This window comes from Numenius arquata, chromosome 14, assembly GCF_964106895.1.
Source record: "Numenius arquata chromosome 14, bNumArq3.hap1.1, whole genome shotgun sequence".
Taxonomy (NCBI): domain Eukaryota; kingdom Metazoa; phylum Chordata; class Aves; order Charadriiformes; family Scolopacidae; genus Numenius; species Numenius arquata.
Window position 1 is genome coordinate 16515930 of NC_133589.1, and position 15462 is coordinate 16531391.

General features: G+C 44.2%; 1 protein-coding gene across 1 annotated transcript in view; it reads right to left on the reverse strand.

Annotated features, from left to right (window-relative positions):
* Positions 1-707: 707 nt before the first annotated feature.
* Positions 708-15462, reverse strand: part of ADCY9 (adenylate cyclase 9) — a 90424-nt gene continuing 75669 nt past the window's right edge. The window contains exons 8-10 of the mRNA XM_074158259.1: positions 13625-13773; positions 10645-10686; positions 708-4710 (exon numbers count right to left, since the gene is read on the reverse strand). Of these exons, the coding sequence (XP_074014360.1) occupies positions 3522-4710; positions 10645-10686; positions 13625-13773 (1380 nt within the window). The 3' untranslated portion in view covers positions 708-3521. The remainder of the gene's footprint in view (positions 4711-10644; positions 10687-13624; positions 13774-15462) is intronic.

Consider the following 15462-nt stretch of genomic DNA (forward strand, 5'->3'; position numbering starts at 1 on the left):
AAACCACCCTAAAAATCAGAAGCGCAGCAACGCTCCGGCTATTCCTGCAGAAACCGCTCCCAGGTGCCTGGCCAACTCCTCCACTCTCACGCCGGGTTAATTGTGCCGGCGCTAACAGAACGAGCCCCCAAGATGTTTTAACGACGTGAATTTTGATCAAGGCCTCCCGCCAAGCGCAGACGCGTCACGGCCGCGGAGAGGAACGCAGCACCCACGCAACGCTGTGAAAAACCCCTCCTGAGGAAATTTCTTTGCGAGCATTGGGACAATGTTTTCCGAGGCGCGAAGGGAAGGTGTAAAGGTTTGGTTCCCGCTGTTTTACAATCGAAAACAGGTACCTCTTCGCTCCTCGTGCCTGGGAAAAACTCACTACTCGAACCGTACGTTGGGAGCGTGGCTTCTCGGTTTTGTTACTACGCTGGATTAAAGAGGAGATTTAAAACCTCCCTCCGAGAGAAGCCCTGCGGGCTGAGCCCCTGAGCCCTCGCTCCTGCCCTCCTGGCACCCAGCACACGGGGCCACCAGGAGTTTCTCAAGCTTTTCACCACGCTCCGAGTTAAGGCAGAGCGACGTCGCCGGCGGTTCCCAGAGCAGACAACAGCCCTTGGTTTGAGAGTCCACTAATACTTCCGACCTCAGGCATTTTATCCGCTTTGTGCCAACAAACAAGAGGCCCTGGTATTTTTTTTTTTTTTTTTTTTGGTGTTCTAATGCGAGCAGAAACCCGACAGTACTCTCCCGCAGCACCACAGCGTTATTTACTTTATAGGCCGGAGGACGAGGCTTTTGTATTCTGCAGTGCGATGCTTGAGGAGGGAGGTGCTGTGGGTGCGGGACCCAGCTCCAGCACCTTCTCCCTTCGGGCTCCATCACGGGGCACAAACCTCCCACGGGACACGGGGCCGCTGCTGGTGGAGGTTTAAGGTTTTGTGCGGGGTCTCGGGCCAGAGAGAAGCCGGGGCGTCTCGCCCGAGCTCTGCCACCGCAAACAGCGCGTCAAGCGGAGAGAAAGGCTGGGCAGAGTCCTCCATCGAACCGGGAGAAAGAAGTGAAAAGGGAGAAAGGTTGGAAGGACTTTGAGAGGCTGATAGAACACTGGAAGGCATGTAAACAATTCCGGACCACGTCACCACCTCTACCGTAGGAAAAGGAACACTGACACACGCTGAACTGAAACGAGACCCCCTAAAAATGGTTTCAAGAATACATTCTTCGGATGCAAGAGGTATTCGCAGAGTTATACTACCTGAAAGTTGGAAGTGCAACCCACTCTGGGAGGGGGAGCGAGGGGGGACAGAAGGGGACGAGTTTTCGTCTGCGGAGAAGGAAGGCTGCTGTAAAACTGTGCACTGAGAAAAACCTTATCTCGCTGCTCCTCAGGAATAGCCCCCAGCCGGGCTGCAGCAGGGATGGGGATGAGTGGGGTTTTTTTTATCTTTATGAGCTTTTTGTGTGTGCTGGCAGACTGAGCAAATAAGGTTAATTTTAAATAGCTTTAAATCAAACACAATTCAGACGCACATAAACAGCGGCTTTTGTGAGAAGAGGGTGCAGAGTCTGGTTTAACTCACTGAGATCCAGAAATCTCACAGACTGACGTCTGACAATGGCTTCAAGGGCTCCGTGCTGACCGTGGAGCGTAGGTGGGTCTCAAACAGCTGAATAGGAACTTCACAACGTATGTATCTATTACTCAAACGCCAAAAAAAAAAATAATAAAAATACCACATTGGGAATAAAAAGAAGCATCGATGTATTCTGACCTCAGTTTCAGCCGGAAAGAAAGAGTTAAAACCCACACGGATACGTTGCGTTTCACCAGCTCTTCCCTGACTACGGAACTTATTTCGGGCATAAAAATTCTTTCCTTTTATTTGGTGTGGCAAGGAGTTGGTTGAAGCGGAGTAGCTGAATAATGAGTATTATCCAAAGCAGGGCATCGGCCGTGAGTGAGTGGCGATGGAAGCGTGCGGAGGGCAAACTGGTGTGGTCTAAGGCCCCCACCCTGCAGTTCCCCCCGTGGAAGCAGGTTCCTGTGCTCCCGCGGGTCTCCGCTCCCAGGGACCTGCCCAGAGTCACCCGCAGGACTGGGAAATTATTGTGCTTCTCAGCTCACTAGAAAGGACGTAGGTTTTTTTTCCCTATTCCTGCTCTGGGTGGCACGCAGGGAGCGTGCTGTTCTAGTCCCTGCTGCGAAAGCACAGTGTAGGGGGTGTGTGTGTGTGTGCGAATCCTGAAAAATATCGTGCAGCACCATTGGTTCAGTACAGAGGGAAGCTGGGGGCGCTCAACTGCGTTTGGTGGCTTCGGAAGTTTCACCAGCTTGGAAACAAATATTGCCTAGGTAACATCCTCACAGTGGTTGGTAGTTCAAAGAGGCTGAAACACCATCTCATTACTCTTATTAAAACCAATGAACGAGTCATCTCTCCTGATCCCTTCCGCACACACACGCAACCCCCCCCCCCCGAACAAAATAAAATAAAAAAAAAAAAAAGAAACAAACCAGGAATAAAATAAATAAATAAATAAAGGCATTCCCAACACATTTATTTTGCTTCTCTCTCTCTCTCTCTCAAATCAGACCAGCTTAGAGATACCACCACCTTCACCTACCTTCGCAAAATTCAGCAAAGGGAACGGAGTGACGCGAAACTGCTTTAGACTCGCAAGACCCTGAATTGTTAACGCTCTCGTGGTCACTCATCTGCTTCTGGAAACCCGTCCCGAGCGCTGGTGAAAGTCCGGACCCTTGTTCCATCCCCCACAGATCAGGAACTCACTGGCTTATACGGAAAAGAAGTGTATCCAAAGCACACGATGGCATGTTAAGGTTGAAGAAAAAGCATTGGTAAAGGAGAATAAACCTACAGCAGTTGTTCAGCCTACTCTAAGCAAACGTCGAGCCACTGCAGAGCTCCTCCTCCAGCCCAACGCGGAGTCAGACTGTGTCGTGTGTCCCCCCCCCTCGCCAAGACATTCTTTTGTGGTACGTTACTGGCACTTTATGTCAGTCTCATATGGTAGATACATGCACGTTTGTCTGTGTGTTTACATACAAAAGGTCTGTTAACAGTAAAACATTGTTCAGAGAGATATAAAAAACCCAAGGAGTTGCATTAGCCAAAAAAAGTGTTTTGTGAGAAACAACAATAAAAATGATATAACCACAGCTTTTCTTTTCTTTAAAATTAGATAAATACCCAAAGCTATGATTTCACTTGGGGCCTCTGTACCTTGACAGGGAGTCCAATGGAGTATATCTGAAGGCACTTAATATCCTCTACTCAGCTGTAAGATGGTTGCACGGGGAGCTTGGGGAGCTGGGGATGTGATTTGGGGCATGGAGGAGAGAGATGGATGAAAACAAGGCCCGAAGAGCCGTGATCCACACGGCATCAGGCGCCGAAATGAAAACAAACGTACAACCCAGGTGTGGAGAAGGTCTCTCTTGAAAAAGCAAACTGCAAACGTCTTTGTGTTTCTATGGACAGAGCACTTCATGCAACTCCGACAGTGCATCATACACTCTTAGAGATATTTAGCTTTGTCAGTTCATTGACCTCCTCGGTCCCCGCCTCCTCACAGTCAGTCTTCTCCGCGGCTTTGCCAAACCTGCACCTCTCCTCCGCTCTCGCCGCATCTTTCTGGAGCTTCTTGGTGGAAGGAAGGATGTCCTTGGTTTCCGAGTTATCTGTGCCATGGGCTGTCTTATCAGAATTCTGTACAGAAGGCACCAGGTTGGCGATCTCATCCGTGGGAGATCGCCCAATGCTGCCATCCACTTGAACCCGAATGTCCGGAGATATAGACAACTGGTGATGGGGCACGATCCCATTGTCCATGCATTTTGGGTAAAGGTAGGTCTTCATCTGACCTTTCCCCTTCACATTGACCGTGCCCCTGTAGTCAAAGTCATACCCCATCTTGTTTAGGATGCGGTAGCTCTCCTCACTCACCTGTATGCGACACTCCACGCCGGTGGTGTCCATTCTGCTAGCAATGTTCACAGTGTCACCCCAAATGTCATACAACAACTTGGTGGTGCCGATGACCCCAGCAGTCAGGGGGCCGTGGTTAAAGCCAATCCGAAGCTTAAAGTTAAACCACAGCATGTTGTTGTTGAAGTCATCCACCACCCGCATCATTTCTTTGGCAAATTCAAAAAGGGTCTGCAAGTGTCCGTGGGGATGGTTGTTGTCCTGACACTGCGAGGTGTTCAGGCCCGAGGCGGCCATGTAGGTCGCCCCGATGGTTTTGATTTTCTCAATGCTGCTGTAATGCGGTTTGCTCAGCAGCTCGTCAAAATCCCCGATCAGCTCGTTGAGGACGCGGTAGCACTCTTTGCCTCCTTCGTAGTTCTCCTCATAGAACTCGCTGAAGTTCACGATGCTTGCAAAGATGACTCCGCCGCTGTCGTGGTTTTTGGAATAGCTCTGGGAGACCTTCAGCTGCTCAGCCACGTGGTAGGGAATAATATTCCTCAGCAGCCAGTCAGCTTGATCCCTCATGCTCTGAATTTTGGTGCGGTGGAGATCAGCCTCCACATCTCCGTGGTAGTGGAGGCGGTAACTGACCTCAAACTCTCGATTCAGGAACCAGACCAGAAGGAGGAGAAGGAAGGAAACCAAAATCACTTCCTGGCCGATGAGGTCTGCCGGCCTCTTCGTGTCATTCGGCACCGAACTGTTGCACGGACTTTTTCTGGAGCTGGAAGCAGAAGAAAGGGAAGAACGTGAAAGGTGCATTAAAAACCACAGAGTTAGGGCACTGCCGTTTCTGCTCCGAAGTCAGAAATCCTTTCCTAGAAAAAAGGGTAGAAAGCGTACGTTACACACAAAATTATAAAATAGGCATCGATAACTTTACGTGCTGTTAAGGACGCTAAAGAATTAATTTCATTCTTAAACTCACTGAGGACTTCCTTAAAGGGATATGATCAGGTTCAGCAACACAGAAATCGCCCAGCCTATTTTAAGGACTTCACCAAGGAAACAGTTATCGTTACATCTAAACACATAACTAAAAGCACTCAATATAAATACATATATAAAAATGCTTCATAATGCCTGGATGTGTGCTTAGATCCATGCGTGCACATGTATGTCTGTGCAGGAGGGGTGTGTGAGGGTGTGCGTGTAAGTTTTGTGGAATTTCTCTTTTTTCCGTATTACCTCCAATATTCAGTAACATCTGCTTTATTAACACTCTTCCCTTGTCTCCTCACCAGGGAGCAGCGACCTTTGATGAGGTCATCTGCGCCTTTAGCGTTAACACAGGAAGGTTTTGGAAGAAGATAACCCTGTGCAAGGCACTTGATGGAGAACGGCACGTCTCCTGCAGGAGAGCAGAGAATCTGGAGCTCCAGGTTGATGTCTTCCGTACGTTATAACCACTGAAGCTTTTTATGGCGGAGACAGAAAGTTTCTCAAAGTGCCAAGATTTTAAAAAAAGAAAAAGAAAAAATTTAAAAAAAAATATCATGTCTCACATAGATTGAGAGTAATATTTCAAATCCTTTTGACAATCCGTCGACTGCCTGGGCAGATTATGAAGCGCCGATGGAGGAGGCTTCCAGTGCCAAACCGCCCTTAAGAAGGAGACATCCGCACTCTGCAATCTCCGCTTTCTGGAGAGACGCAGAGACACCAGTTTCATCTGAGAAGACACCACCTATGCAATCCTCAAAACGAAGTCTCAACCCAGACAGATTGGCACGCAGCCATTTCTGGAGTCGCTTAACTGCCGTTTTTTCCTATAAAATTATGCCAAAGCTTAAGATTTGATAGGAGCAGACACATGCTGAAGCTTTTCACGTCAAAGAGATGGTTTGATAAGGGAAAGCATCACATCGGCCTTTCTCCTTGAAAAACAAAAAGGCAATCCATACCTCCGTGTCTGTCTGTATTTCCCTTACGAAGGTATGTTATTGCAAAAGAGATTGAAGCTCAAAGCAAAAACTGTAGCAACAGCTCAAGAAGAGAAAAACGGATTTGTTTCGGTATTTCTAACTTAAGTTTATGCCCATGGGGGACACGGCTCCACTTCTGAAATCAAAGCGGACATTTGAGCCATTGAGCTTTATTACGGACCCAGTTCCTTTTTCTGAATGTTCATTCCCAAATATCTGATGGACAGAAAAGCGTGACGAAGCAAAACCACAGCCCAGTTGTGGAACAGGTGAATGTGCACAATCTCTGAATACATTTGCGTGCGCTATGGTCTTTGCATCTATTAGCTTTTACAAGCTAACACATAGAAAGCCTGTAGGAGATCCTAAGCCTGTAGGAGAAAAAGTTTCCCATAAGTAAAATATTTACAACGGGTTGAATTTTAGATTAAAGCTAAGACTGCACGTTATGTTGGAAACCACTCCTTTTTGTTTTCAACCGTAAATACCTTTTCTCCCAGGAGAAGCGAAGGGATATTCATTTTATTGGTTTGATATTAAAAAACCCCACGAGGGAAGAATGAAAGACGGAGATGACTTCCAGCTCCCCGAATAGGTCCCTACGATGAGGTTCCCGTAATTGCTGGTGCCTTGCTGCTCTAAGACTAGTTCCTTTCCCCCTTACAACTACTTTTCTCAAGAGAACCTCCGTAATGAGCCTATCTCTTTCCTCCCTAGAAAGACAAGTCAGAGACTAAGACAAAGCTAAAGTTATTAACAACTAGAATGGTAACAACTCCTGAAATACACAATCCTCGCTACCTATTTTGCAGGTGGCAGAATATCCTCCCAGTTTGATGGGCTCATAAAAGAAAATGGGGGGAGGGTAAGTAAAACCAAAGATCTCAGAGAATAAATGAGGCTGGAGAAGATGAGGAATGAATCTCGGTTGAGGAGCGGGATTCAGGTTCTTTACAGAACAGTTCATTATTTTCCGTTACTTTCTGGGAAGAGATCTGCTCGAGGATCTGAGCAGTGACGTGTTGCTCCTTTGAGAGTACGAATTTGATCCAGATAATCTGCTCTAACATCAAACATCCCCGCCACAGGGATTTATTTAAGTCATTAAAGGCTCTTTATTTACAGTTTATTGTACAAAATACTCCTCAAAGTACTTTAATTCCTCTTAAATGAATTAGGCGAGCACCACAAATTTTACGTTACAGAAAGTGGCTTGTGTTGAACAGAAAAATCTGCCTTTTAAGAAAAACCTGCTGCCTCCCATTCACCGCTCCTGAAGCGCTGGCATCTGCGAGCTCTCAATCATCTCCTCAAGCACCGGCCTGACCTTGTTTCCCACGTGGGCGAGCAACCTCGGAGATCTGCACGCGGAAGGAGTGACTCACTCCTAAGCTGACCTGATTTCATTAATAAGGTAATGGGTTAGTATCTCAAAAAAAGAAGGTGCGACATCCTTCCTGGAGCAGGCATTTTTGATCACGGTGCGACCGCTACAAGCGTTAGGACAAAAAGCCGCGATTCTGGGCTGAAGGAGGGAGCAATTACATCTTACTCGTTTGGAAACCAAATTTCTGGACGTTGCAGGGACGAGGTTACAGGACTATAAATCATCCTACACAGCCAGTTAGCAACGATGACCTGAAGCTATCTTCTAGAATGAGAAGAAAAAAAGCCCATACCTATAACAGAAAGGATCGCAACCCCCCCCAAATTGTTTTAAGCTTTACTTTTTATGAGGTGCTGCAGCAGAAAACCAATTTTAAAATATCATTCAAATTGAAATCTTAAGCTGACAATGTTCCTTTAACTCAAACTGGTGAAGTGTTTCCTGGCACAGACGCCCAACTATTAACTTGGCATCTTCATCCAGGCTGTGTGTTGAATATGGAACGAGTGAGAGCTCCGGAGATAGAATCTCCTCTGGCTTGATCGCAAATCATAAAGATAATGGCTTTCTACTTATAAAGATTTTTGGAAAGCCATTTTGCTTCTGAGCCAGTAACCTATGTTTGGATTTGGATATCTTGCTATATTTAAAGAGGATGCATGCCTGCTACAACTTAAAAAAAGAATGCAATGCGCGGAAAGGGGAAATCAAACAGCTGCTTTCGATGAAGAACATACAGTGCATGCACATAACCCCCCCCCACCATCAAGCCATTTTAGCCTTCCACCTCAAGTGGTCTATCGCTGTTCCTCCTCCAGCAGTCGCAAACTGGAAAATGATACTCCCTACCTGCTCTGAGATAAGAAATATTCCCTGCTTAAAAGACAAAGTTTATAGCCGTATCTGTTTTGGGCTGAAGAACCGGTCTGTCTGCAAAACAAGGTAAATTCCATATTCTGATTTATGGAGCACAGCGTGGACAGTCCAGAGATGAATGTTGTGCTAAAACCTCCTTACCATTACTAATATCTCTCTTTCCATTAATAATTATCTCGATCCCTGATCAAGGGAATAACTTTATTAAAGGCATGCAAAACAAGTAAGTTTGTTGGGCCCCCTTAGAACATAGGAAAAGCTTTTGTGCTGAGTGGGGTGAGCAAGGAACCTCTCTCATTTATTTATTTCAGTGAGTTTGTTAGGATATGGCAGTTTCAACTCTTTATTAGTTCATCACCAGGAGAACGGGGAAATTCTGTTTGCACAGAACTCTAGAACTGTGATATTGAATAAAGTGCACTAAAAGAGAAGTTGAATTCTGCTGCTAATTAACAGTAGAAAGAGATTAGGGCGGGTTCAGATGAGTGGAGTCTGGGCTGTTGACAGAGATCAGGCTGGACTGACACCATTCCTGCACTAAATCAGAGGCAGAGACCATCCAACCCCCCAAAACCGCTGCCGACCCGCTGCGTTGTATTAACGCAGATGACACACAGGCGGTTTTTGTCCCTAACCGAAGGAAGGACAGTCAAAGCCCAGATCTAGTACATCTCATAATAAAAAGTTTAAAACGAAGTTTAGAACTGTTTAAGGAGCCAGACATTTTGGTCGCTGCCTTATTTGGTATTTAAATCACAAGCTTGGATTTGCCAAGCAGGCACAGAGCGCTCCACGCCTGATCGCAACAGCATCTCCTGCGTGGTTCGGTTCCTTACCAACTTTTAGTTTTATTTGTCCTGAGTTAGAAGTTATATATTTATGGAAGAAAAATATTTGCATGCAAACAATGCTTGATACCTATTTTTTTTTGCCAGATCTCTAATAAATGATGATGTAGAAGTAGTCACTGAACGGAAGACTGGGTTGTCAATTATTTAAGGCAGGATGAATTATTTATTAGCGATTAGCAGCTGGTCAGGAGCCTGATAAGCTGGTGTCAGTGCCGGGCAAGATGTTTGTAATTCCGAGCAACACAAAAGGTATGGCAATTTCACAAACTAATAATAACACACTAAGGATCCAAACTCAGCCTAATCCTAAAATATTACTTCCAGAGATCACCACATTTTAGTATTTCATACATTGCCTTTCCAAAAAATTCCCTTCAGTGTTTGAGTTTGCAAAAAAAAAAAAAAAAAATCAAGTTCTTTTGGCTTTAACTTTCCATTCTGGATTTAGTGAAATGGAATTCTGTTATGAAAACGAAGTGATCTTTCATGAATCAAAGCCATACAAAAAGGAAAACCCACCTCAAATAACCCAAACCCAAATCAAACCAAAAAACACCCCCAACACTTTGTAGTAAGTGCTAACTTCTTGGTGAATAAATATCTAACATGAAAGCACACTTATCTCTCTGTACTTAAAAAACACAGATTTTTCTAAACTACTATAGCATTCGTGTAGATGACATTTTTAAAAAATTAATTTAATTTTGTTTTGATAGATATTTCCAGTAAAAGTACATGCTCCTGGATGCACATCTGTTTAGATGAATTACTGAGTCACAAATTCACAGGGTCGTTAGTTCAACGAAGTACAACATCGCCCCAGTATTGCCCCCCAGTTTGTAATTAGGAAACACACACTTTTCTAATACCAAAGACCAATAAAAACACTTTAAAAGCCGTATTGCAAGACTTGCAATAAACCCATGAGAAATTCAACACTGAAATAATCAGAGTGAATCTTTAACACGTTTATTTATAAGGGGCTATTAATAACCCAGGGAAAGATTTTTTGCTTGTTTGTTTAAAAGTCTGGGGGCTAAAATTTCACTTGCTCTCAGCTATATGAGTTGCTATTCTGCCTAAGCGAGCTGCGGGGTGGCAGAGAGCACCCAGACTGTCACCTCCAGCATGTCCCCATCCCGGTGGCATCACAGCCAGCTTCATCAGCTGCAGCTCCTCTGCCCCAGGGAATCCTCACCTGGGCAGCTGTGGAGAGCATCCAACCCAGCACACTCCTGAATGGCGCAAATCAGCCAAGGAAACGAAATAAATAGCTCGTGATGTACAGATAATGCCCAAAAAACTGCTACTACTAGAAAAACAGATGCTATTTTACACAGCTCCTCCTCCTCAATAGTTCTATTTCCTAGAAATAAATGAAAAAAGAAAATAGCATGACACAACTCAGTGACTGCAGCATCATCTCTCTGATGATTTTTGGTCATACCCAAGTCCTCTGTAAAGGAAATTACATGCTGAAGGAGCTTAAACACAATTTACTGAACCAATTTGTCCAATTCCCGAGTGTATTGCTGCGGATGCAAAGTTTTGCTACGTGTAATTGACTGAAAATGTTTCCATCCCTAAACATAAAGCTGGGAATTTTATATGAAGCTTACCTGAAGTTCTGTGCCAGATCTAGATGAAAAGTTTCCACGGAGCTGACATAAAAAAAAAAAAAAAAAAAAAAAAGCATTGATTTCAGAAGGAAAGTTAAAGCAATAAACAAAGCATCCTGCCAGAATATCGGTTCGCATTTTAAACTTTTCAATTTCATAGACCACAGGACCAGTAATTGCATCGCACGCTCCATCAGCTTCAGACAAACTTTGTCTGAACGTGACTTATCTGCACATTTTGCTCGGAAGAAGCAACCGGTCAGAGAGAGACGCAAACGCGGCTAAAGGGGAACTGACGATAACGCGGCCGAGATGATGCCTGGAACAAGTAATTGTTACACAATCTTACCTTGGAAACACGGAAAAGCAATTTCCAAACTCTAAGACCCAGTTACGGCTTCATTTTATCTGACCAGGCAATACAAAGATTTTTAAAAAACCCAAAAAACAAACCCCAACCTCCGCGAAACAACAAAAAAAAAACACCCACCCAAACAAATACAGAGGCTATTTTTGAAAAAGCCATTACAGAAAATAAGTAGTTCAAGCCGTTTTTATGTTTACTTGGCTTACAATTTCTCTGCTGCAGTCAAGTATTACAGCTCTCAGGACTAGTTACTTTTGGATGTTCCAGAACGCATTTGCCTGCGATGCACACAAAGCTGCAATTGCCACCGTGACAAAAAAATAGCAGCCAGACTCATGATAAGAGAGGAACAAAAAAGTTACTGTCAACAAACAGAAGTTACAGGTCTCACTAATTCAACCTGGATTATTTTTGTTCATGACTGTCCTGGTTTGAGGACAATCCTATAAATCACTTTTTCAGATCTGCTGTTGCACAGCTCTGTCTATTACTTTAAATATTTAGGTTTAAAAGATGAAATAACAACATATTCCACGATTTCTCTACTTTGCCCATTAACGGTCACTGCTATTGAAACCACAGGTGAAAACACGCTATCATTAGCAAAATTTCTTAAGATAATGGTTTTTTAACATTCATAGCATCCCTTTAGTAGCCAGCACAAGCTGATGCTATAAACTGGTACAACAAGGTCTCCACCTCTCTGCTTGGGAACAGCCTTTCCCAGTCCCTTAATAAAGTTGAAACGCAGGGAAAATCCCAAGTTTTGTGTGTGTGTTCGTGCAAAGTCTTAGCACAGAGCTTATGCACAAGCTGATTTAGTAATCACCCATATAATCTGTTCTAAAACGTTGTCTTTGAGTAAGGAGTTAGGAGTTATGATTATGGCACCAAACCTTCTGATTTTCTTCTGTGACCAAACGCCTTTAACATGGATGCACAAAGGTCTTTTCGAACAATCCCTCGGGGGGCTGTCAATTTTTGGCTTCACTGCCTGCCTCTGCATGAAGACTTCAGGTACTACAAATACAGGGTTTTTTACCCGATTTTCAAAGGCTCTGCCATGAAGCAGCATCTAGTCATGCCCCACCAGCTCCATGCGGACATGCGGGCGCACGTGGAGCTGAACGAGCTGCAGGAACCCCTGCCTGGGAGTCGAGAAATGGCATCAAGGGTTCGCTCTTTGCTAAATTCCCTGAAAAACCAAACCTGGGGCTAATTTCTCAGTGAAGCTGGTGGCTGAACAGCTGAAACCAAAGGGACAAATCAAAGATGAGAAAAGGTAAGGGAAACGAAACATCCCGTGTCCCTCCACGGAAGCTAGAAAGAACTGTCCTGCACTCCTTGCCTCAGCGCTCTGCAGAGAGACAAAAAAGGGATTTTTCTTTAGTCTAATATGATTGAGAAACCATTTCTCAGCTGATTCCAGCTCCAAGTTATTTGTTTTCAAGGAAAAGCTTTCTTCCTCCAACCCTTCCAGCCACTTCCAAAGTACAGATGTAAACAGGAGTGACTTTTATTCTCCCTGTCTTTGTTTGTATAAATTAGATCAACATTAAGAGAGACCATTGAAGATACCTGAGAGGGGATAAAAAGCTAAATACTCACACAAAACATCTATCTGCAAACTCTTTTTGGTTTGTTTTGGTTTTTTTTTCATGTTTTTCACCGTATGATTCAAGCAGGACACTGAAGAAGGGTAAAAAGAAGGGCTTTTGACAGGAACTAGAATAATCTAGCATAAAAAGTCCTTGCAAAGTCCAACTCTGGCTGAAATAATTCTTATGCCATTGAGAAGTGGAAGTTGATTATAAAATTTTGACAACAGGAGTGGATGGCTGAAAGGACTTTGAGCAACCTGCTCTAGTGGAGGTGTCCCTGCCCATGGCAGGGGGGTTGGAACTCGATGATCTTTAAGGTCCCTTCCAACTCTAACCATTCTATGATTCTATGACTCCCTTGACTCTCCTGGCAAGCAAACAGAAGGAGAATACTGCAAACAAGTTCTCCTATAGGGAAATATTGATTATCAGAGGCAAAACTGAAAAGCCTTAAGGTTATTGCACAAAAACTGCATTAACTCGATTCCTCTGGTTACTGCCTTCCAGCGTCCTCTGAAAAGGCAGAAGAGTGAGAAAGGAATCAGGGTATTAGAATCCTGTTAAATCCAAAGACCTGCCTTCCACAGCGGAAAACTGATTGAGGAAGGAGGTGGAAGAAAATACACGTGGTTCCTTCGGGTAGAAGGGTGTGGGGGAACCACTGCGCTCTCTGGCACCACTAAATGCCTCAGAAATTTCTGAATGAAATAGATTTTTTCAAGCAAACAATGAAAGGCAATTCTATGGGTCTGATAAATGTAAATGTGCCCTAGAAACACATCAGTTGAGGACAGGGTGCCATTTCAACACAGAGTACAGAAAAGGGACCCTCAAGTATTGTCCTGAAATCCCTCAAAAAAAAAAAAAAATGCAATACTCTTCCCAAATCAAATTACTGAGTTTGAGACGGTGCAGAAATTCACAGCAGATATTAAAAATCACTTCACTGGTGGAGAAAACCAAATGTGTTCATCTGAAACACAGCCCACGAGCGCTAAGGCGTGATGCTCACCTGTCCGGACACAAGGAGACGTAGAGCAGGATGAGAAGCACCGCTCCTACGACGGTGGCCAAGACAGATCTCATCCAGGAGCTAAGCTGGCAGAAGTTACAGTACTGCACAATGGTGATGAGAATGGCGCAACACATAAACATGGTGTACTGCAACAGAGAGAGAGAGCGCGCGTTAGCTTCTTCCTGCTCACCCGAGCCCTTCTGTGTGTGATATAAAAGAGAAGGATCTAATTTCCTCTGTATTATATGCACAGCAAGTAATCCCTCAGAGTGCCTGTAGCAGGAGACAGCACCTGAAGACGGAGGTCTTCCCTTCGAAGAGCAAGAAAACTTTTAGCACAGGTTGGTTGTCACAATTTTCCCCAGACGGAGTTTTGTATTACTGCATTATACAGCCATTATTTCAGTAACTTTCAATATCTTCAGCTTACCTTTGCAAAAAGCTCAGTGCCTCTTCTTATTAAAAAATAAATAAATAAATAAATAAATAAAAAGAGTAGACATTTATGGTAACCTCCACTCAGTTACTGAGGTCAGAACCTGTCTGTTTTGAACTTGATGTCAACTGCATTACAGAATCACAGAATGAGATGGGGTTGGAAGGGACCTCTGGAGATCATCCAGTCCAACCCCCTGCCAGAGCAGGGTCACCCAGAGCAGGTCCCACAGGAACGTGTCCAGGTGGGGTTTGAATGTCTCCAGAGACGGAGACTCCACCACCTCTCTGGGCAGCCTCTTCCAGGGCTCTGCCACCCTCACAGGAAAGAAGTTCCTCCTCATGTTGAGATCGAACTTCTTAAGTTCAAGTTTGTGCCCATTACCTCTTGTCCTGTCACTGGGCACCTCTGAAAAAAGACTGGCCCCAAACGTGGGGCCATTGAGAACGCAGAACACATTCACCCTCAGAAACCTCACCCAACTGCTTACCCGTAAAAACAGTTCTTAGAGGACAGTGCCACACTGGCCAGCAGCAGGAGAACTCAAAAAAGAAAAAATCTGGTTTGATAAAAAAGGCAGGTATCGGTCATCGTCAACTGATGCTCGGTAACACCCCCACTTGTGCCAATTTGAAAGGACAAATTTAGATTTTCTGCTCCAAATGCCCTATCTAAAAAAAAAAAAAAAAATAAATAATCCCTTTCCACAAATTTACTGGATAAAGAAAAGGAAATGCAGGATGGATACATTCCCCAGAACGCCTTCATTTCCCTGAGATACAGTCTCACAGTGGTCAAAACTCTCAAGCTGATGCGCGAATTTCGGTTTTATCAAGAATCTTCATGACCATCCAAGCTAAAACAGAGGCTCCGCAACGGCGTTACGGAGTTCTGTTCTAGCTGCATACTGCCTTTTACAGTTATCAAATGATCATTCTCTCCCTTTTCTCTCTCATTTTAAATTTCTTTTACAGGCAAAGTGCAGAGACTGCAGATTAGCAATACTGTAGCATAACAAATAAGCATGTGATTCAGAAGCAGACACAGAGTATGGGAAAAAAAACCCCCAACCTTACATAATTTACCATTTTTAAACCACAAGCACAGTTGCTGTTTTTTTAAACGACTCAAAAAAAAAAAAAAAAAAAAAAGGATAAAAGGAATTTCAGAAGCGTCCATAAAAAAACCCCCGTAATTTAAACTTACTTTTTTTCCCCCATTTCAGGTCTCCTAAAGTGGCAGAGCACTGGTTCTCACTCCAAGTGATGCCCCAGCATGAAGCCAGCCTATAGAGGGTCAGTAAGTGCTGTGTTTTACTATGTATGCATGGCTTTGGAAAGTTTTTTTTTTTCATTGCTGTTTTTGTTAATTTTGATTTTAATTCTTTAATCTCCAGGGA